General features: G+C 58.1%; 2 protein-coding genes across 2 annotated transcripts; both read right to left on the bottom strand.

Annotated features, from left to right (window-relative positions):
* Positions 1–738: 738 nt before the first annotated feature.
* Positions 739–4,694, bottom strand: OPTC (opticin). The gene is given in 8 exon segments (XM_051638915.1): positions 739–1,084; positions 1,197–1,292; positions 1,438–1,512; positions 1,514–1,641; positions 1,746–1,904; positions 2,834–2,969; positions 3,400–3,723; positions 4,665–4,694. Coding segments are annotated over 7 exon segments (1,038 nt in total). The 5' UTR covers positions 3,673–3,723; positions 4,665–4,694; the 3' UTR covers positions 739–913.
* Positions 4,695–8,546: 3,852 nt separating this feature from the next.
* PRELP (proline and arginine rich end leucine rich repeat protein) lies at positions 8,547–18,447 on the bottom strand. Its single transcript, XM_051638998.1, has 3 exons — positions 18,345–18,447; positions 11,011–11,962; positions 8,547–9,491 (listed from the first exon to the last, which is right to left on the bottom strand). Exons 2-3 carry the CDS (start codon positions 11,945–11,947, stop codon positions 9,313–9,315), a joined length of 1,116 nt encoding a protein of 371 aa, XP_051494958.1. The 5' UTR covers positions 11,948–11,962; positions 18,345–18,447; the 3' UTR covers positions 8,547–9,312.
* Positions 18,448–20,316: the final 1,869 nt, after the last annotated feature.

Here is a 20,316-nt window from a genome sequence, read left to right as displayed (position 1 = left end):
TTCCTGCAAGGTTTTCTCCAGCCCCCCTGGGCCTGGGGGATGTGGGCTGAGCTCAGTGGTTTCAGCTCAGGGTTTGGGATTCTCCAGGGATGTGTCATCCCCCTCATGGTATGCGTGGTTTTTATACATGTGTATAAAAATATAGAGGATGAATGCATTATATTTAAAATATCTCACCACTGGGCAGTCATTTTCGGGTGCTGAAAGGCTGGGATGATAGAAAGTGGTTTAGCTGCCTCCAAGTGACTCTTTCCTGCTGGTCCCAGGGCCCTGGGCACTGGTTCCAGGGTTGCTCCAGTGCTGCTCCAGGCTTCCTCTGTGCTGAAGCAGACCCAAAGCCAGGGACACCCTCCCTCCTGACAGAGCTCATGCTGGACACCCCAGTTGGTGGCAGGGCAGTGTCAGGAGCCTCACAGACCCACCTGAGGGAGCTGGGGTCAGCTGAGGGGACAGCCCAACCACACAGGTCTAACCTGATGTGGCCAAAGCATCACCTCTTTGGAGCAGCTCCCAATCCCTGGCCAGGAAAGCCTGAAAGCAGCCACAGAGGGGTCTTTCCTGGAGGGAACTGAGGAAGAAATGGGACCCAGGGAAGTCCCTGTCTTTGCAAACAACACCACCCACCAAGCAGCTGCTGGGGTGGGGCTGGGTGAGGGCTTTCTGCTGCTCTCACTGTTGAGAACATGACACTGAAGGCATTTTTACAGTCTTCTTTTTATTAGAGCTGCCCATCCCCTGCTCTGTTTGCCCCAGAACCGAGTTCACCCTGCACAGGGACTCAGCTCACACCAGTTAAATGCATCTCCCTCAACTCCACATTTTCCATGGGGCAGCAGGATTCTAGGGGTCTGGGATGGGCCTTGGTGGGTCTGGGAGTGTTTGCCCTGGTTTCCTGGCACTGGGGCCGTGGGCCTCAGAAGAATTGACCCGTGGGCAGGCGGGGCAGGCAGAAATAGGCATTGGGGAAGAGGCTGAGGTTGATGGGGTTGCCATCCAGGCGAATGTCCTCCAGCGCCCTGCGGATCTGGCTGGGGTCTTGGCTGTTGCAGAACGTGTCCTCCTGCATGGTCTGGATGTTGTTGTTCTGGCCCGGGAGGCAAAGGGCAAAAATCAGATGCAAAGGGATGGGGAGGAGAAGGTGGAGGAGAAAGGGGTGGGCTCGGATACAGACAAGCCTGGGTCTGGGCTCATCTCACCTGGAGGTGCAGGGAGCGCAGGTTTTCGGGCAGGGGTGTCGGGATATAATCCAGCTGGTTATCAGACAGATGGAGAAACTGCAGCTGCTTCAGGTCCTGTGAGAAGAGGGGAAGAGATGAAATTCCCTGCTCTCGACTCTGCTCCAGCCCCCTGCACCATCCCTGTCACCCCTTGGCATGACAGGTTTGGGCTGAAACCAGCCTGGATTCATCCCCTTGGGCCGGCAGCCCCAGCACCCACCCGGAAAGCTTCGGGCTGGAGGCCAGAGCTGGGGATCCTGTTGAGCCGGGCATCCAGGTGGATGAGGCTGGGGGGGCAGCTGGGGCAGCACTGCCAGCTGGTTGTGGGGCAGGAGGAGCTCCTGCAGGCTGGGCAGCAGGCGGAAGGCGTCCGCGTCTGCCCGCGAGATGGAATTGCTGCTCAGGTCTATTCTCTTCAGCTTCTCTGGTGGGAAAGGAGGCAGGAGATGAATAAGGACCTATACAGAACTGCTTATTCCACCCCAAGGGGCCCATTGCAGATCTGGACCCTTCCCTTGCTCCACGTACTCAGCCCCGTGAAGTCGCTGGCCCGGACGGCTGCGATGCGGTTGAAGCGGGCGTAGAGGTAGGTGGTCTCTGGAGGCAGCAGCGGGATGTGCTCCAGGTCGGTGTCATCACAGTAGACAGAGGTGCCAATGCACAGGCAGAGCAGGCAGCTGGGCAGGGCTGGGGTGCAGAGGCAGCCCTTGGCATGGCACAGCTCCCCCGTCCCCCCCTGGGACCCCCCCTGCAGCGTGCAGGGAGACGGGTGGACATGCCCACCCCAACCCACGCCCGTCTTTAGCACCCAGAGCTGTCACAGCCCCAGCACCTTCATCAAGTGAAACAGCCCAGGGCACCTTATCAAGGGAAGGGCCAGAAACTCCCAGCCAAAAGAGCTGCTAATAAATGAAAGTGCTCAGGGCCAAATGCCTCCCACAGGAGAGGGGGAGATGTCAGGCTGCCAAGCACAGCAGCAGTACACCCAGGGCTGGTTGCCCCCCACATTTTTTTTTTCCACAGAAGGAAATGGAATGAAAGGAAACAGCTTTGCATTGAGGAAAACATCTGTCTCAGCTGCATGAGGGTCCTGGCAAGCTGGGTAGGGGTGGCAGGAGGGGTAAAACTGTGTCCCCCCCATGCATGTGCTCCCTCTCTCCCCCAGTGCCTGCGAGACTCAGCATCCATTAGTGGGGGAGTTCAAAGCAGCAAGGCAACAATTTCCCTTTGCCTCCTACTTAATTTGTCCCAGTCCAGAGTGACAGAAAATGAATAAAGATATTTATCCCTCGCTACAGGATTTTAATTGTCACTAATCTAATTGCTACTCTGTCCTACTGTCGCAATGCCTCTGCTCATTAAAATGTTGCTGCTTTGGTGGAGCTCTTGTTTCCCAGAAATGTCTCTCTGCAGCCCTCCTGCCTGCTGTGTGATAAGGCTCACCCCCAACACCCCTGGCAGAGCAAATAACTGCTGCTGTCTGCTGGTGACAAAAGGATTTGCTCCCTTTTCTCCAGAGCACCAGCCTTGCCAGCCCTGGGATATGTGGCTGCGTCCCACGGGAACCAAATCCCACTGGGTGCCCCTCTGAGCTGCACCCAGGGGTCTGCACTCACCCTGCACGGGGCTGGGTGCTGGGCGGATGGGGCCAGCAGTGATTGGAGGCTGCAGCTTTGGGGTTTCAGCCGTGGCACCCACGTTTGGGTGGGCTGCAGGGTCCTTGGGGCGAGGAGCCAGGGTGCCAACCTCGATCTGCAAACACAGCCTGGGTGTGAGGGCTGGGGGGGCTGAGTGAGTCCTCCCACTCCACACCAGCATAGAGCACCCCGGTTGAGGGCACTGGGTAGGTCTTATTGGAAAGCCAGCTCCTCCTTGGAGAGCTCTCCCAGCTCAGGATTTCAGAAAGCCCCCTCCCTGTCTGCCCAGAGGGATGCAGGAAGCCTCATGTCCTGGCTTTCCTGCAGCAATGCTCTGGCCAGGGGAGCTGGAGGAGGTCGGGAGCACATAAAGCCCTTCCTGCCACCAGCAAGTGCAGTGGAAGAGCCACCAGGGCTCATAGGCTTGTGCAAGAGGCTGGTTCTCCAGCTGTGCCCCCTCCATCCCCCAGACCAAGCCTCTTTCTTGGGATGCATCCCATGAAGACCTGCCCCAGGCACCAGGTGCTCTCCCGTGTCCCCCTCACCTTTGGACCAAGGTCACCGTAGTCATAGAGCTCCTCATAGTTGCTCAGGTCAAGGATCTCACCATAGTTGTCCAATGTCAGGTCGTAGTTGTCCAGGTCCACATTTTCATAGAGTGCAAAGTCAGCTTTTAGCTTCTCTGCCTTCCTCCTGTCCTTCATGGCTGGAACAGCCCAAGCTGCCCCCAGACACAGGCTGGTGATGCCCAGCCAGGCCAGAGTCCACATCCTACACCCAGCCAGGGTCACTGCTCCAAAAGCAGCACTGGGGACCATCGTCCTGAGGGGCACAGAGCTCCAAAGCTGGGCAGGATGGGGCCGAGTGCCCTGAAATGGTTACAAGGCCGTGAAAGCAAAGAGGGGTGGGAGGGCAGGGCAGACGCCCTGGCCGCAGCCACCCTGCTCTGCAGCCCTGATGGGGACTGGGGGACAAGTGGCCTCCGCCCCCGGGAACATCCCACCATCCCTTTTCTTTTCAGCCCATTTCACGCTCGGCTGGACAGCTCTGCTGGAGAGGCCCCGAGGCTGTGCAGGGCCCCCCTGCTTCCCGGCTTTCCCAGCCCAGAGGAGGCAGTGAGGGGGTCAGGAGGTGATGAGGGGGCCAGGGTTCTGCTCTGGCCCCCCGAGGCGATGGGTGAAGCTGGTCGCTGGCCCCAGCAGCCAGCAGAAACCACGCCAAGAGTCCTGGCACTCGGCTGCTTTCCCAGTCAGTCCCCCCCATCCCTTCCAAACCCAGCTCCAAATCCTGGGATACTGTTTCTTAGCCTCCAGCATCCTGGAAAAGCAAGTGCCAGGGGACTGGAGGCCACAAGGTCCCTGTGACTAGACCCTGCACACAGAGGTGCCTGCCCAGGGACACCCCCAGTTCTGCAGGGTGAGCCTGGCAGCCCCCCCAACCGAACCTGCTGGTGTCCCTTCCCAAAGGAATCTCACTCCCACCTGTAAGCCAGCCCCTGTGTGCAGGTCCCCAGCACCCACCGTGCCCCCTGCACTGCAGCATTGCCCACCCATGTCCCCCCCCCCCCCCGGTGGGGGCACCAGCTGCCCCCCACGTGTCTCTCCCAAAGCAAAAGCCACGACCGAGCCCAGAGTTTTTTGCACCCGGAGCTGAGGGTGCTGCTCCCAGATTTCTGCTGCCTTCCCACAGATCAAACCTTTATGACTGCAATGACACCCCCTCCCAGTACATCGCCAACCCCCGAGCCCCCCCAGCCCTGCAGGGCTGTGCTTGATGCTGGAGGAGCAGAAAGAAGACAGCATGGACATACCCCCTTTCCCCTCCTCCTTGGTGTGGGACAATCCTGCTCTGCTCCCAGAGGCTGATGCACTGGCCAGGAAAGGGCTGCCGGGTTTTTAATGCATGGAGAGGAGGGGGGAGAGGCAGGATGTGGCCAATCAAGCCAGCAACCCCCTGCTGGGACATTATATTGTCCCCAGGGGTGAGCCAGCCCCAGTGATGGCTGTTCTCCAACAGCCCAGGCTTCTCTGTGGCTGCTGGGGACAGGGTGGCGTGGAGGGCAGGATGGGATGGGGGGCACACTGTGCTCCCTGCCCTGGTGTTCCCATGGGTGATGGAGATACACAGCTCTGAGCAGAGGGGACAGAGCCAGCTCCATCCCTGTCCCAACCAGCTCAAGTCTGGAGAGCCATTTCCAGCTGTGGCCATCCCTAGGGATGCAGGAATGGTAAAGCACCAGGTGCAGCCCCCCTTGCTGGTTTGGGTTCCAGTTGGGTGAGACCCCAGGGCCCCATGAGCATCCCAGCCCTGGGGAGGGTTGTGGGTCCCACTGCTCTCCAGCGTTTTGGGGTCTGCACAGGCCCACCCCAGCAGCCAGGTGGCTGGAGATACTGAGCTCATCCATCCCAACTCACCTCCTGTGGGGCCCAGCACCACTTGCCCCTCTGCTCACTGTTGCTTTGGAAACACTGGGGTGGTTAGGGGAGGGGGGAGGTGGGTGTCATAGGATGGGAGATGTTCCCCATCCTCCCTCTGGGTGCACCCACATGCCCTGTATCAGGGGGGCTGATCGATGCCCCCCCATGAAGGGCTCAACTTGGCGGGGGTGGGGGGGCATGGCCCAGCTTCATCCTCTGGGAGGGGAGGGATGTCATTGTCAGGGATGTGGGGCTGGGACCCCCCAGGGTGGGCACAGCAGCCCCACGGGCTCCTGGCATTGCTGGGCAGCCTTGTGCACACACAGCCACCCACGGCTGTAAAAATGTTCTTCTCCCTGGCAGGCAGCTCGCAGCCCACACGCTCACCCACCCGAGACGTGGCACCCATCTGCCAGTCCTTGTGCTGGACCCCTCGGCAGTCCCCCACCAGTGGGGCTGGACCTTGGCAGCCCCCCTCAACCCCAGCATCCCCCCCTGCCAGGGCAGCCCCAGCAGAGCCAAGGGTTGCCTCTAATCTTCATTAAGCCCCTCATTAGGCGGCTCAGCAGCCACTGTGATGGAGCTGATGTGGCAGCTGGGGCAGGGGAGGTGACGTTACAGCTGACCCAGTGCCTCTGCTCCTTGGAGGGGCTGCAGGCACTTTTCTGGGGTCAGCAGCTGAGTCCCCCATGGCCCAGGGCATGGGGGCTTCGGTCCAGTGTGGATGGAGGGGCCCCAGCCTTCAGATGGCACCTTCTGCCCCAGCTCAGGGGGAGATATGGGGGGGACCTCCTGCCCGGCAGCCCAGCATAGTGGGAACTGCTGCAAAGCAATAGTCTGGGCTGGTTGAGGCTGGTGGGGGGTCCCTGAGGCAGTGGGGGTCCTGGGGACAGCAGGGTCCTCAGTTTGCTGCCCTGGAGAAGCAGCCACTATCCATCCTTGTGCCCATTTATGCCTTTGTCCCCCAAAGTAGCACCTCAGCACCCTCAGTACCACCCCAAGGGGCAGTGCAAACCCTCACAGCACGGGGAGGTCCTACAAGTGGTCTGGGGGGGGGGGTCCCAGCTGCAAGGGGGGAGCTTGATTTGACCAGTAACTCTTCCTGCTCCAAACTGCTGCTCATCATATCCAGCCGGACCCCAGTGCTCCCACAGTTCCTTCCCCAGCTCTGGGAAGATCAGCACCCGTCATGCTGAGGGTGCCCACCCCAACAGCCCCACTTGGCCCCCACTAACAAGGGGCTTCCAGCCTTCTAACGAGGGGACAGGGGGGCTTCCCACACCAACAGCTCAGCTCCCACTCCCAAGGTGGCTCAGGCACCGTTGGCAGGGAGAATAAACACACACCCCCCTTGCTTTTGGGGTGCTCAGCTCCCTGTGGAGACAGGTCTGACTTGCCCGCGGGTGCGTGATTCATGTCCCGATCACAAAGATCAGGCGATTTTTCTTCTCCAAAGCAAAAGGGGAGCTGGCTGTGTGCCCGCTGCTCACGCTCACACACACACACACACACACGCCCGCCCCCCGCAGCTGCCAGCCTGCAGCCTCCCAGCCCCAGCCCATGCGTTCACACCCGCGCCCACGACCACCCCCCCACTCCCCCCCAGGCTCACGATTCACGTGGGGGAAGCGCAGCAGCGAGGGGAGAGGGTTGAAGCTGCAGCGCTGGGCAGAAGGATTCAGTCGCTGCCCACACCCCTTCTGCTGGAGGGGACCCACACAAGATCCCCCCCCCGACAGCTACAGCCCTGGGGATGGAGCGTTGCTGGGGGTTGGAAAGATGCCTCCCCACCCTGGCTGCCCCCGTGTATGCCCTGAAGCCTCTTTGTGCTGCTCCCTGGGGCAAACTCACCTTGGGGACATGAGTCCAGCTTCTCAGGGACCAGGAAGGTGAGGTGGGGACAGCTCAGCCCAAGTTCATGCAACCTGCCCTGACAAGCAGCCCTCAGCTTCTCCCAGCAGCTTTGCAGGGACAGCAACACCCATCAGCTGTAGCCACGGCCCTGGGAGCTGCAGCTAAGCTTGGCCTCTCGTTAATTAGCAGAGGTTGCTCATTAAAGCAGGGTCATGCTCCATCAGCCTGCCCACCACGGGGTGCCTGCTGCTTTCATGCTGGTGCTGCTGGAGAGTCCAACCCAGCATCGCTTCAACCACAACCAACCCCCCAGCCCACCTTCCTCCTCCCCCTGCAGGGTCTCCCAAACTCCAACCATGGGGAAAACTTTGCCCCAAAGGAGGAAAACCTGACCCTGCCTGGAGCAGCAGCTCGTGTGCAGAGAGGAAGATGAGGATGGATCAGAGAGGCAGGTCCAACCATGGCGCTGAGTCCCTTGTGAATCATTTTATTTTCACTGCTGCAGAGAGTAGGAGTGAAAATACCATTAAGTTGAAATCAGTTGAGAACTACATATGTCTCTAGATATATCTGTACAGTCTACCAGTATATATACACATTATATATAAATATATACATAGGGTCTCCGGGTTTAAGGCTGAAACCTGTCGAACCCAATAAAGCCCACTGGAAGATTTGGAGGTTTTTATAATGAGAAAACAAGCCTGGATTTGCATGGGGGGTAATGAACCTTCAGGCACTGGCAACTGGGGTCACTGGTGTGTTCCCAGTCTGTGGGGACCATCCTGTCCCATTCCCAGGGAGCTGGACATGGTGCTTGTCTGTGCCCCTGTCGGTTTTGGTGGCTGAACACAAAGGAGGTAACTGCTGGTTTCTCTGGTTTACTGCTTTAATGCTTGTTTCAATTGGATTTCCCCCCCCCCCCCCTCTTATGCTTGGCCTTAAATCTAAATCCTGATCATCAGGAGGAATAAAAGAGAATAGCCCCCCTAAACCCAGACACCCTATATATGCAGGTACAGCTATCAAAGAGGGAAACAATACATGTGAAAATAGGGAGGAAGGGGAATACAAAAAAGAGCTTTTCCAAAAGATTCATTTGTCCCTTTCCTTTCACTTTCCTTTTTTTTTTTCTTTTTTTCTTTTTTTTCTCTTTTCCCTAGAAAAAAAGAAAAGAAGGCAAAAACCAGTCACGTGTTTGGTTCAAGAAAGCGACAGAGACTAAAACTTCCAGGAGGTGGGAGTCAAGGCAGAGGGACCATGAGGGCAGAGCCCCTCGATCTCCAGAATAACACCCAGCCCAGGGTGAAGCCCCCCCGAGGAGGGCTCGGGTGGGAGGATCGTGTCCCCCCCCTGGGGTCCCGGGACGTGGCTCTGGCCACGAGGTGTCGTTGCCGGTCCTGCCGGTCCAGACCCGCCCACCCTCCCCCAGCCCCCCTCCTGCTCCCCCAGCCCCCGCACCAGGGGCTGCAGGGTGCCCATCAGCACCCTCCGCACACCAGCCCATCCCTGCTCCGCCTCCAGCGAGGGGGATTCTCCCCAGGGCCATCCCGGATTCTCCCCAGGGCCATCCCGGATTCTCCCCAGGGCCATCCCGGGTTCTCCCCAGGGCCATCCCGGGTTCTCCAGGTGCAGCCACCTGGAGCGATATGACCCAAGTCCTGCGGTGTGGTGGCTCCTGGGCTTATTTTCTCAGCTCCGTCCAGAGATGCTCTTGGCTAGAACCAAATCCAACCTGCTGAAACTCTGCCTGGGGGAAGGGGAGGGACGGGGCCAGCTCTGGGGCTGGCCTGGGTGAGGGCAGAGGAGGCAGGGAACAGGGGTGAGAGTGGCAGCCACCCCAGGGCTGATGCTGCCACCCCCGGGCTGATGATGCTGCCACCCCAGGGCTGATGATGCTGCCACCCCAGGGCTGATGCTGCCACCCCAGGGCTGATGATGCTGCCACCTGGGGTGGCTGCTGCCACACGGTGCTGTCCTGCAGACTCTGGTCCCCAAGAACGCACGTGCCACCCGTGTCCGTGGCCACTGCAGGGGAGAAAAGGGGGAAAAGCAAGAGGGGGATGAGAGGGAGGTGCGAGCAAGGGGGGGAAAGGGGTGGCAAAGAGGGTCCCACGTGTCAAACAGCAACAGGAGTCGAGTCTCTGTGCAAAGCCAAGTCCTGGGAGAGCCAAGTGCTGGGCAGGGCTAGAAAACCACGGACTGCAGGAGACGGAAACACATCATCAGGTCCAAGGGGATGGGGGGTTTCAGGAGGTTCCCGTCCAGCCGCAGGTACCGGAGCCGGGGGACACTGTCCAGGTCAGAGGGGGAGAAGTCATGGATGGACATCAGCGAGGTGGGGCAGATCTGTGTCCCGTTGATTTCTGCAGGGAGGAGAGGAAAAGCAGGGTGCAGGTTAGAGGAAAGGGAAGGTGGAGAGGGATGTTTGAGGTCCCCCCTCCCTGCCTGTCCCTGTCCCCATGGGTCTGAACCCCAAACCAGGGTTGCTTTGCTACCAAGGGGGAGAATCCCCAGCTTTTCCCAGGAGAGAGAAGAGGAAAATCTTGCTTTTTGCTCAGAAATTAAGTAGGTCACGTTCAGCCAAAGCATGGGGAGGGATGGAGTGTCATTTGAGAGAGACAAAAGGGATCAGTTCAAACACGAAACCTGATGAGCCAGCCCTGAGCCTTCAAAGAAACATCAAGGAAAAGCACTCCAGCACCACAGTGCTGAGGATAACGTCAGGAACTGGCTTCCTGCTTGCTCCTGGATTTCCACGCAGATCTCCCCATCCCGGGGCCTGCGGTACAGAAAATAAACCCAGGGATTCTTGGGTCCTTATCCAGCTCCAGGGACTGAAACCTTATAAAAGCTGGGGACAACAGGCAAAAGGGAAAGCTGGGACATGATGTGTGTAGCCAGGCAGGATCATGGTAAGCCCTAGCAGGACCTGGGTGCCCGTGACATGGAGCCACCACCTTTGTCCCAAGGTCTCCTTTGGCCCCAGTTTGGTGTCACTTAAAGAAAATGCAGATTAACTGGTGTTTGAACTAGGAATTCATCCCTGAATCATTATTCCCTGGAAATCATGCCCCTGAGAGAAGGGATGTGGCTTTGTGAGGGCTTTTGTGAGGGCCCTCCTTGGCATCATAGCCCAGAACACTTCAAGCGCTTGTCAGCAAAGAGCAGCTTTCCTGCTCATCCCTTCCTGGCTCAACCTTGCTGCCCTGTGGATGGTGAGGCCAGCAGGTTGCTGGACTTCTAACAGCAGAAACATCTGGGGTGACCAGGTCTCTGCCTTCTTCTCCAATGTGCTGGCTGTGTGCAGACACTGCAGAGACCAGCACCTCTCCCAGGAAACTGCAGCACTTTGCCTGGAATGGTGTGAACTGGCACTGCTTGGTTTGCCAAGGCAACCTCCATCCCAGCCTTGTTCTTCCCGTTCCTTCCTCGGCTCGAGAGCTGAGCTGGGTTATTTCTAACCAGCCTGACTGTGTCTTTGGCATCTGTTCTTCAAATATGTGCACAGGCTCTCCTTTTCAAAGATCCCTGTTTCTGAGCCCCGCTGGGGAAGGAACTACTGAGAAGGCAGGTGGCCCCAAAGAAGAGCTGCCTGTGACAATGAACAAGAAAAGTCCTGCAGCATCATGGAGAATTTAGCTCTGCTCCCAGGTCCCACCCTAATCCTTGGGCCATCCTTTCCCACATGCAAATCCATCCCCCTCAGGGTCCTGTTTGCCTACAAAGACCCCCCCCCGATTATCTCACCACTGTGTCCCCTTTTGAAAGGTTCACATGCCACTGGGTAAAAAAATGCCCTTCTTCAATGAATCGCCACCCCGAAGCCCATCTGCTCCCCTCCCAGACCTCACCACAGCCCCCCAACCAGCCACTGCAACTCACTTTCAATGGAGTTGTTATTTAGGTAGAGGTGCTCCAGCTTGGGGCTGATGAAAGGGACGTTGGTGAGCTTGTTGTGGGCCAGGTGCAACACCAGCAAGTTGGTGAGGTTGAAGGAATTCTTGGGAAGTCCCTTGTCAGAGATCTGGTTGTAGTTGAGCCGGATGAATGCCAGGTTGGGGAACTCCTTGAAGTAGTCGCTGGGGATGTCCTCAATGTTGTTCCTGTCCAGGAAGAGCTGGTGGATGGCACTGGGCACCCCGGGAGGCATTTTCCTCAGGATGTTGTGGGCAAGGTTGAGTTGCATGAGGTTCTTGAGTCCCTTGAAGGTGTTTTTGTTGAAGACCCCATCGCTTAGCTTGTTGTGGTGCAGGTCCAAGAGCACCAGGTTCTCCAGCTTGTTGAAGACCCCAGCAGGGATCTTGGAGATCTGGTTCCTGCTCAGACGCAGCTGCTCCAGGTTGGGCGGCAGGAAAGCAGGCACTTCCTTGAGCTGGTTCTTCTCCATGTAGAGGAAGATGAGGTTTTCCAGCTTCTCCAGGACCCGCCTGTCCACTTTCCGAATGCGATTGTTGTCTAGGTTGACCCATTTCAGCCCCGTGGCGTTCCTGAAGGACTCCTCTGGGAGGTCATCAATGAAGTTGTTCTGGAGGTAGAGGTAGTGGATGCGGGACGGGATGATCGGGACCTTCCTCAGGTTGCGGCTGTCACAGTAGAGGGCAGAGGGGAAGTCTGGGGGGCAGTAGCATTCCCGGGGGCAGTCAGGGAAGATGGAGGGGGGACCTGGTGGCAGGGGTGGGGGCAGCTCTGTGGGCTCCACAGGCTCCACGAACTCAGGAGGTGGGCGGGTGGGTTTCCGGGGAGGTTTCCTCCGCTGCCCGCTCACCTCCCAGATCAGCACAAGAACAAGTGGGAGAAGCAACCTGAAGGCCACCTTCATGGTCCAGATGTTTCCCTGAGGGAGACAACCAGAAGAGGTGGGTTAAGAAGCACCTTGTTTAGGTCCCACATCATCTCCCATCTCCACCCACCACTGCTGTCTTTGACAGGCAGGAATTTACCTCCCAGCCCTGCCAGTAACCTGCTATTTTCTCTCCTTCCCCTTGGAAGTTATCCATAAATCCAACCTCTTTCCAGAGCATGACTCACTGAGATCCCCTCTCCCTGGCTCAGCTTTATGCCAAACCCCCCCCCCACCCACCCAGTGTTATTTCTAATTCTCTTTGGGGCTTTTTTCTCCCCACACATCACCCCCAGCACTGCCCCACAGAGCCTGCCCCCCGGAGAGTCCCAGCATCCCTGTGCCCTTTTCCCAAAGGATGGATTGCCCTTTCCGAAGCCTTGATGGATTAGGCTTAATTTTGCACTTGAGCCAAAAAATTAATGATTCAGAAGGAAATTGGCTGAGCAACAGTATCGGGAGGCCAGGAGCAGTTAGCAGGGCAGCAAAGATGGATGGTCCTGTGCTGCAGGGACGAAGATTTAATGCAAGACAGCCCAGTTTCAAGGCCGTGTGATAAAAAGGGCATTTGGAAGATTACGCATGGGCAGTGCTGAAGGTGTTTGGTTACCAAGCTCCCTGTGCTGCCCAAATAATGAATCCATCACCTCCAGTCCCACTGCAGAGCATTGGGCTGGTTCTGAGTCCCAGCAGAAGCGGGAGATCCGGAGGGTTCAGGTGAAGTCTCTGCTTGCCCCAAGCCAGAGATTTGTTCCTGGAGACCATCCCAACCCCTTACACAAGCCACCTCTCCCTCTTCTCTGTGTTATCAAGCCCACGGAGGCTGCCTGTCCCCTCTGCCCTCCCTGCTGCTGCCTGGCACAGCAGCCACCATCCCTGCAGGACTGTGGCTGGCAGCTCTCCAGCCCATGCCTTGGAGGATGGAGGGATCCAGCTTGTTGCAGACGAGCTCCCCAAAAAGCCCCGTGCAGAAGGTGCTTTGGATGCTCCACACTCCCCAGGGCCAGCTGGAGCAGCCCAGGCTGTGGGCTTCCTGGGCACACGCCTCGGGGTGCTCGCCAGGCTTTTCCCAGCAGCATTTGTCACCCCAGCAGGAAGACAGCTGAGCTGGGTGCACGGCGAGGCAGATGGAGGAGCTCAGGCAGAGCCAGGGTGGGAAAGGGAATCAAGTGAGATGAGGAAGACAGGGAGGAAGATGAGGAGACTCAAAGGAAGATGGATCTCCTGTGGAAATGGAGCAACTGCTGTGGAAGCTAGAGCTGCTGGGATGAGAACATGGGGAAAAGATGGTGGCTCCTGAGATGGTGATGGTGGAGAGAAATCGGGGTGTCCTCAGCCTTTGCTCTCTTCCATACAACATGATGGAGCAGAGCTCACAGCTCCCTGGCACACAGGGGTTCATTGGCACTGGGGGCACAGCCAGCCCCCCTCTGCTCAGCCTGCCCTGGGCACAGGGCTTTTGCTTCCAGGCAGTGGCAGGGAAATGTCCCCAGCTCTCATCCCACTAGTGAGCAGCACAGACCACCAGTGCTGGGACAGCCCCTGGCCACACCAACTCCCTTTTGCTTACAGCTTCCCACCGGACCCCATCCCACCCAAGAATGTCCTGAGGGCTCCTCCATGGGCCACTGCTCCCAGAGCTGCCAGCCTGGCTCCCTTTGATGCTGTCCCCTGCATTCCTGGGGATCCAAGTAATTGACTTTCTCCAAGAAAAGATCCTGTTCTTGCTCCCCCCCAGCTCCAGGCCCAGCCTGTTACTTTCCTTTTTGTCTCCCTCCCTCCCATCTGGCTCTGTTTAACCCTACCAGCCTCCCAGCCCTGCTGTTTTCAATCACAGCTCTGGCATCTCGCTGGGGGGAGGGAGGAACAGGGAAAGAGCAACGGGGGCCCCGAAAGCTGCCAGATATTCAGCTCAGCAGTGCTGCAGCAAGTCCCCTTTGGGGCTGTACGTGCATGTTTCTGTGTTGTAAGAGTTCAGATTCAAATCATCAGCTGCAGAGAACGGAGAACTTCGTGACAGGGAACTGTTCTACGTGCAGTCCCCTCCCTGGCCCTGCAGCACCCTGCTCCTTTCCCAGCCACGTTCCTCCCAGCACATGACTCTCCCTCCACCTTATCCCAGACCTTTCCATGGGATTTTGCCTTTGCTCCAAACCCCAGACCTGGATTTTAACACCAGCAACGCTTGGGGGAGTGTTGGGGGCTGAGCTCTGCCTTTGGCTCATTGCAGAGGGGAGGAGGCAGCTGGGACATGATATTCCAGCCAGGACACACTGCAATCCAGGCATTCAGCTCCCTCCACTCGCAGGGTGAGGCTCAGCTCAGGCCACCCAGCAGCCACCCCAGGCAGTGTCACAGCAAGGGTGGGGGACAGGGCAGAGCTGTCACCCCGTTGGTCTCAGGAGCTGGCTGAGCTCCCAGCCCTTCCAGGAACAACCTGGCCCCACACAGCCTGTGCCATCCCCTCACTGTGAGGCTGTAACTCTGCAGATGTTAGAGACTTGGCACAAAGCAGAAATCCTCAGCGAGCCAGAAATTCAGGCTAGAGAGCAGCAGCATCAAGTGACATTTGTCAGCACAGAAGGAAAGATGTCAGGAGGCAGATGCAGCCCCTTTTATCTGCTGTATCTCCTGCAAATCTGCTGCCACATGCCCACGGGGGCTGCCACAGCCCCATGGCAGCCAGGCTGGCAGCATTGCCACCACCCTTCTCTGCTGCTGGTCTCCACCAGCTTCTCCCTGCCAAGCTCTGCCCGCTGCTCCCCAGCCTGCTCAGGGGAAACAGGACCCACTTTCAAGCAATCTGCAGGAAACCAGCTCACAGCCAGCACTCCCACAGCAGCCCTGCAGCCAGAGGAACGGGGATGCAATGAGCCCGAGGCCACCACCAGCTTTACAATTGCCTCCAACAGGCTGGAAGGTTCAAAGCCAGCTCTCCCTGGACCCAACGCAGTCAGCAGTCTGTTCTCCATCCAGTTTCATGCAGTTGAATTTACTGGCGTGAATGCAAGAAGCCAGATTTCAAAATCCCACACCCTGATCCTGCAGGAGCTCCAGCTGCTGAACCCATGGCCAGAGCCACTGCACAGTGTCCACTCTGCAAATGCCTCCCTTCAACCTTTCCCACTGGTCCTGGCCAGACGGGACAGCTCGGATCCCAGGTAGCCACAAGGAATCCATGCAACTGGAATAAAGTTCAAGCATGAAGCAATGAACACATTCAGGAAACCAGCTGCCTGATGCAGAGCAAAGGCTCAATTCATAGATAAAAACCAGTTCTGACACCTCCTAAGCCACAGGCTGGGCTGACCAGCTTGGTCTGGGTGCAAGACCAAGGCACCCACCGGGTGCCAGCCCAGGGTTTTTCCCAGAAAGAAGCAGCTGCTCCCTCAGTCATCCCATTACAACTGACAAAAATTCAGCACAACAGCTGGAAATTCCAGCCCCAGATGCCACCAGTGTTTGCTTTCCAAATGGTTTATCTTCCCTGTGTGTCACTGCCCCCCAGCTCACTGCCAGCCCCACGACTGGAGCCAAGGGCAGACAAAAATCACAACCTCCGGGGCCAGAGTGAGTTATGCAAAGGTCACAGGGGGATTTGTCACGGGCAGAAATCCTGACACTCTCCCTTGGGTGCCTCCTGCCCTCCTCTTGCAGCAGCTGGACATGCAGAAAACAGCTGGCTCTGGATCACTGATGGATCTGGGACTCCTGTGGAGGGCCTGGGAGGGATAATGGGAGCTTTTAACTTTGGGAGAAGAGGGGAAAGCCTGGATCAAGATGGCTGGATCAACAATCCTTTCCAGCCCGTCGCCCATACCCGCTAGCTCACTTCACAGCTTTTCCACTGGGACCCCCAATCCCCATCATCCCTGCAGCTCCCAGTTTGGAAAAGTTGCACCCACCCAGCCTGGAAGTCTGCACATTGGAGCAGAACAAGAACGAGCTAAAAATAACCGGCAGGAGCCAGCGAAGCTCCCTCCTTCCCTCAAGTCCAACCACCGCAACAGCCCGTTCCTCTCTCTGCAAGAATCCGGGTCTGATCAGCTCTAACCGAAGCAGGGAGCTCCTTCTCCAGCGGCGCTGGAGAGCTGGGAATGCTGGAAAAGGGCTAAACACAGCGCAAGCCTGTCCTCGGAGGGGAGGGCACACACGCTGTCACCCAGGCGTCCCCGGGGTCCCCAGGGGAGCAAAGCCCTGATGCAACAACTCGCTCTTCTCGCCCTTTCCCAGGGAGAAGCGGAGCCGGCGGCAGCCGCGGGGCTGGGCCCGGAGCCGGGACTTGGCCGAGGCAGGGAATCGGTTCCTGCTGCGTTTTCCTTGCCGGGATAACGCTGTGTCCAGGCAGGGGATGGGTGGCCCGGGATACCCTGCCGGGCAGCTGCTCGGACACGCTCCGAGGCAGGACCCGGGGATGGCAAAGCGCGGCTCCTACATCCCGCTGCGTGCCAGGAGCATTTCCTCACTGTACCACGGTCACCAGACTCGTTGCGAAAGATTTCGCCGCCTTCACTGCTCCCTCCGGCAACCTCCCCTCGCAGCAGGGTCCGTGGGAAGCAGCCCTGGCACTAAACACCTTCCCTCTGCCTTCTCTGTGCCAGCGATTCCTCCCTCCACCTCCCTGCATGTCCCGACTCTTCCCTGCCGGGAAGCAGGGCTGCTCCCGGCTCACAGACCTCTCTGCCACACACAGTGGAACTGCCTGGACACAGACAAAAGCAAATCGTGGCAGAAAATGATGCCAAAGTGACCGCAGCTCGGCCCCCCGCCCCCCGGACACGCTGCTCCCCCCGAGCAGATCCCGCTCCTTGCTCCCCTCACCCCCCGACTCCGCTTTCCCCGAGGGAGGGAAACTGCTCTGATGCCTTATCAGCTACTGCTGCCTCATCCCTCCCCTCCAGCCTCTTCCCGAGGGCAGAGGAAACCTCCCACAACTCCGCTTTTATCTCTTCCCAGGTGAAAACGCTCATCCCCTCGTCCAACCGCTTCCCCAGGGAAGCAGGGACATCGGGCAGTTCTGCTCCGCGCTGCCTGTCCCGGGAGAACCAAGGGAAAGATCCTTCCCGGGAGGCAGCTCCAGCAGCTCACGAGATGCCATCGGGCCAGCACCACATAAGGCAGGCCCCACGATCCCAGAATCCCAGGAAAGCTTCCAAACCCTCCTGCGCGACGTGCTTTGCATTCAGCCGCCAAGGGGATGAATTTCCACTTTTCTGCCCTGTCGATGCTTTTCCTAAAACACTCGAACAGGCAGAAAAGGGCAGCCTGGGATGAGCCTTTTCCATCTGACTTCAGCGAACATCACTGCCCTGCTGCTTCCTCCATCACCTCCTGCCTCTGCCGGAGCAGAGACAAAGAGCTGGCTCCAAAAGGGACCCCGAGGGGTGGTGGGGAGGGGGCTGCACCTTCCTGCCTGCCTGGAGCAAGAGCTGGCTCAAATCTGAGAGATGGAGGCAGCAGAAGTGGTGTTACATGCCCTGGGAAGGCTCTGGGTGGTCCAGGCACGGCTCTGCCTGCCGGGCAGGAGGGAAGGGCTTTAATACCCACATTTGGGGCAGAAAACCAGCTTGCTGAAGTGCCCCTGAGGTGCTGTTCGGCTGCTCTCTTGCACCTTGCTCTCAGAGCGGCGCGATGCTGGTCCCCTCGGCGGGGCAGGGAAAATCCTTGCTCCCCCCTGAGCCCCTCTCCCAGGGGAGCAGCCCCTCGTGGCCCCCCCCAGCCCCTGCCGTTTCCCCAGCCCTTCTGCACATCCAGCTGGAAACCAGGAGCCTGTGCTCTGCGCAGGGAGGCAGAGGGACACGATGCTACCGGAGGCTCCCTGCTAGCAGCCCTGACTCGGGAGGTGTCTGCTCCCTTCTCAGCCTCTTCCCCCTCCTTCCACGATTCCCCTCCTGCTTTCCTGGGCGCAGCTCAGGCTGTGCAGCCACCCCCCACCCCCGGTACTCCCTGCTCTGCCTCCCCTGCTGCAGAGCGTGTGTGGGGTTGTGAGAGCACAGGTCGGGGTGGGGGAAGAGGGGACCTCATCTGCACCCCCGGAAAGCACCTGGCTGCCTCTGCAACGCTACCGCACGCGGGAATTTGTTCTGTCTTTGCAGCCCCGAGTTTGCCCCCCTCCACCCCAGCCTGCCCCACGCCGAGAAAAACTCCTGCAGCGAGAGAAAAAAGTGAAGGAACAAACCCCTCAACTGCTAAAGAACAGGAAAAAAACCGAGAGGAGAGGGGAGACCAAAACAAAAAAGAAAGGAAGAGCAGATGATGTTTGGCTTGTAAGAGAGGCTGGAGAGGGCAGGAGCATCGTGGACCAGAGCAGTGTCCTGACTCGGAGATTCAGGCAAGGTGAGAAGAGCTGGGTTGAAAGCACCTGCCCACAGCTTACCTGTGTGCACCTCTCCCTCCTCCTGCCTCTTATTAATCCCCGAGACAAGTTTCTCTCTGGCTTCCTCCTCCTCCCGGCACCGCGGCTCCGCCACGAGTGGAGCCCTGGGCCGAGAGCGGGGGGTTTTGTTCCTGGGAGCCTGTGGCCGGGGGTGTGGGGAGGCGGGGGGAGGGCTGGGACGGAGCCTCGATGACAACAATCACGTCTTTATCTGGCAGCCAAGCCCGGCGGCGCGCACATGGCCGGCCTGCCCGCCGGAGGGCTGGCGTTTCATCACAATTCCTGCTGCTGCGGAGGCTGCTCCGAGCCCTTTTTGTGTTGGTTTTTTTTAAAAAACAAAAAAACCAGAGCTAATTAATAATTTCAGTAAAGCCCTTTTCCCTTGCTAAGGGGCCCCGCGCCGGGAGCGCGTGTTCGGGACGGGGCTTTGCAGAGGCGTGGTGGGATTTCAAGGGAGTTGAAGGGGTAGGGGGGCTCGGCGTGTGGCACCCCGGGCTGTGCCACCCTGGCCCCCCACCCGCACGGTGACAGCCCCATCCCTGCTGAGGGAGCCAGCCCCGCGCTGGGGTCCCTGCTCCTGCCTGGCAGATGGCAGCACCAAACACGACGCAGGGTTCATTCCCTCCCGGCTGGTGATGAGTTTTAATTTAAATCCTTAACGATGAGAAAGGAGGGGGAGCCCCAGCGGGGCTGTGCAGCTGAGTGCCACGGGACCACTGGGTTTTGCATGGGACCTCATTCAGGTCCCAGGCTGGAAAACCACTGTGCATTAAGGGGACGTGACCAAGGGACCCCTGGGGCTGCTGGGTGCCTGATCAACGGGGATATTTCTGCTCCGAGGCAGCCTGGGACCTGTTGCATATTCACAGCTCTCAGATGCAGCCCAGGCACTAGCGAGGAGTCCCAGGGGGGGCACGACAGCCAGGGGGATCCCCCTCCTACAGGGAACTTCATCCCAAGCATCCCTGGGATACCAGATTCAGTGGGTCCTCTCCCTCCCCCCAAGCCATCCCCTCTCCATCTGCAGCAGGAGCCAGGAAACCTGACCTGCTTTGGCTCATGGAAAGCCCAGCCCAAAACCCACCGAAGCCTGGCAGCCCTCCAGGAGGGTCCAATCCTGCACTCCCACACTCAGCTGACAGTGGTTACCAACAGCAGGTTCAAACAGCCAAAATAAGAGCCCACCCCCCAAAGAAAAAAACATTAAATTCCATCCACTGCACTCCCCTATTTTACCACAGGCTCCCCACAACTCTTCCATATATTTGTTCCCAACCCAGTGCCCTTCTCCTTACCCCCAAACTGGAGTATTGCTGGTGAGTGCTGCTTGCTGCCTGCTGGGCTGGGATGCTCTGAGGGCACAGCCCTCACCCTACAGCCTAAAAACCAGCAGGTAGCTCAAGCACAAGCCAGGAAGAGGAATGGGGAGAAACCACATCAGTATTTCATGTTGTTTAAACAAAGGGTCGAGATGGAGACATGTGTTTGCCAGCTGGAGAAGGATAAGAATCAATAAGGAAAGTGTTTGCTGTTAGGAGATCCATGCCAATTGCTTTTAAAAACTAGTCAAAAGTGCCTAAATCCCTGGGGACACCTTTCATGGGGTTTTATCTTGCTAGCAGATACTCAGCTGGGCACTGAAAGGAGAAACTGAGGCACCAAATGGGGCAATTACTTGCACAAAAGCCACCCTGCAATGCCAACAAGGAAAGGTTTCACACCCTAGACCTTCTCCATCACCCTGTCCCCCCTGGGAAGCTGCTAACACAGCTCCCACTGCCAGGAAGCACAAAAACCTTCAGCAAATCTGGTGAGTACAAATTTCAAACTCAGCCAAAGGGACTTTGTTTGTTGAATTTTCTTCCTGCAGGAATTTCTTTCGGTGTCCAAGTTTGGAATCTACCTTCAAAGACATCCTTTTACATTTCTAAGACAGGCTGCAGCCCTCAACGTGGCTCTGGGCACTTGGTTT

Source organism: Apus apus, chromosome 23 (assembly GCF_020740795.1).
Source record: "Apus apus isolate bApuApu2 chromosome 23, bApuApu2.pri.cur, whole genome shotgun sequence".
In the NCBI taxonomy this organism is placed as follows: domain Eukaryota; kingdom Metazoa; phylum Chordata; class Aves; order Apodiformes; family Apodidae; genus Apus; species Apus apus.
The sequence above is the reverse complement of the archived record's forward strand: the minus strand, read 5'-3'. Positions and strand labels throughout refer to the sequence as shown.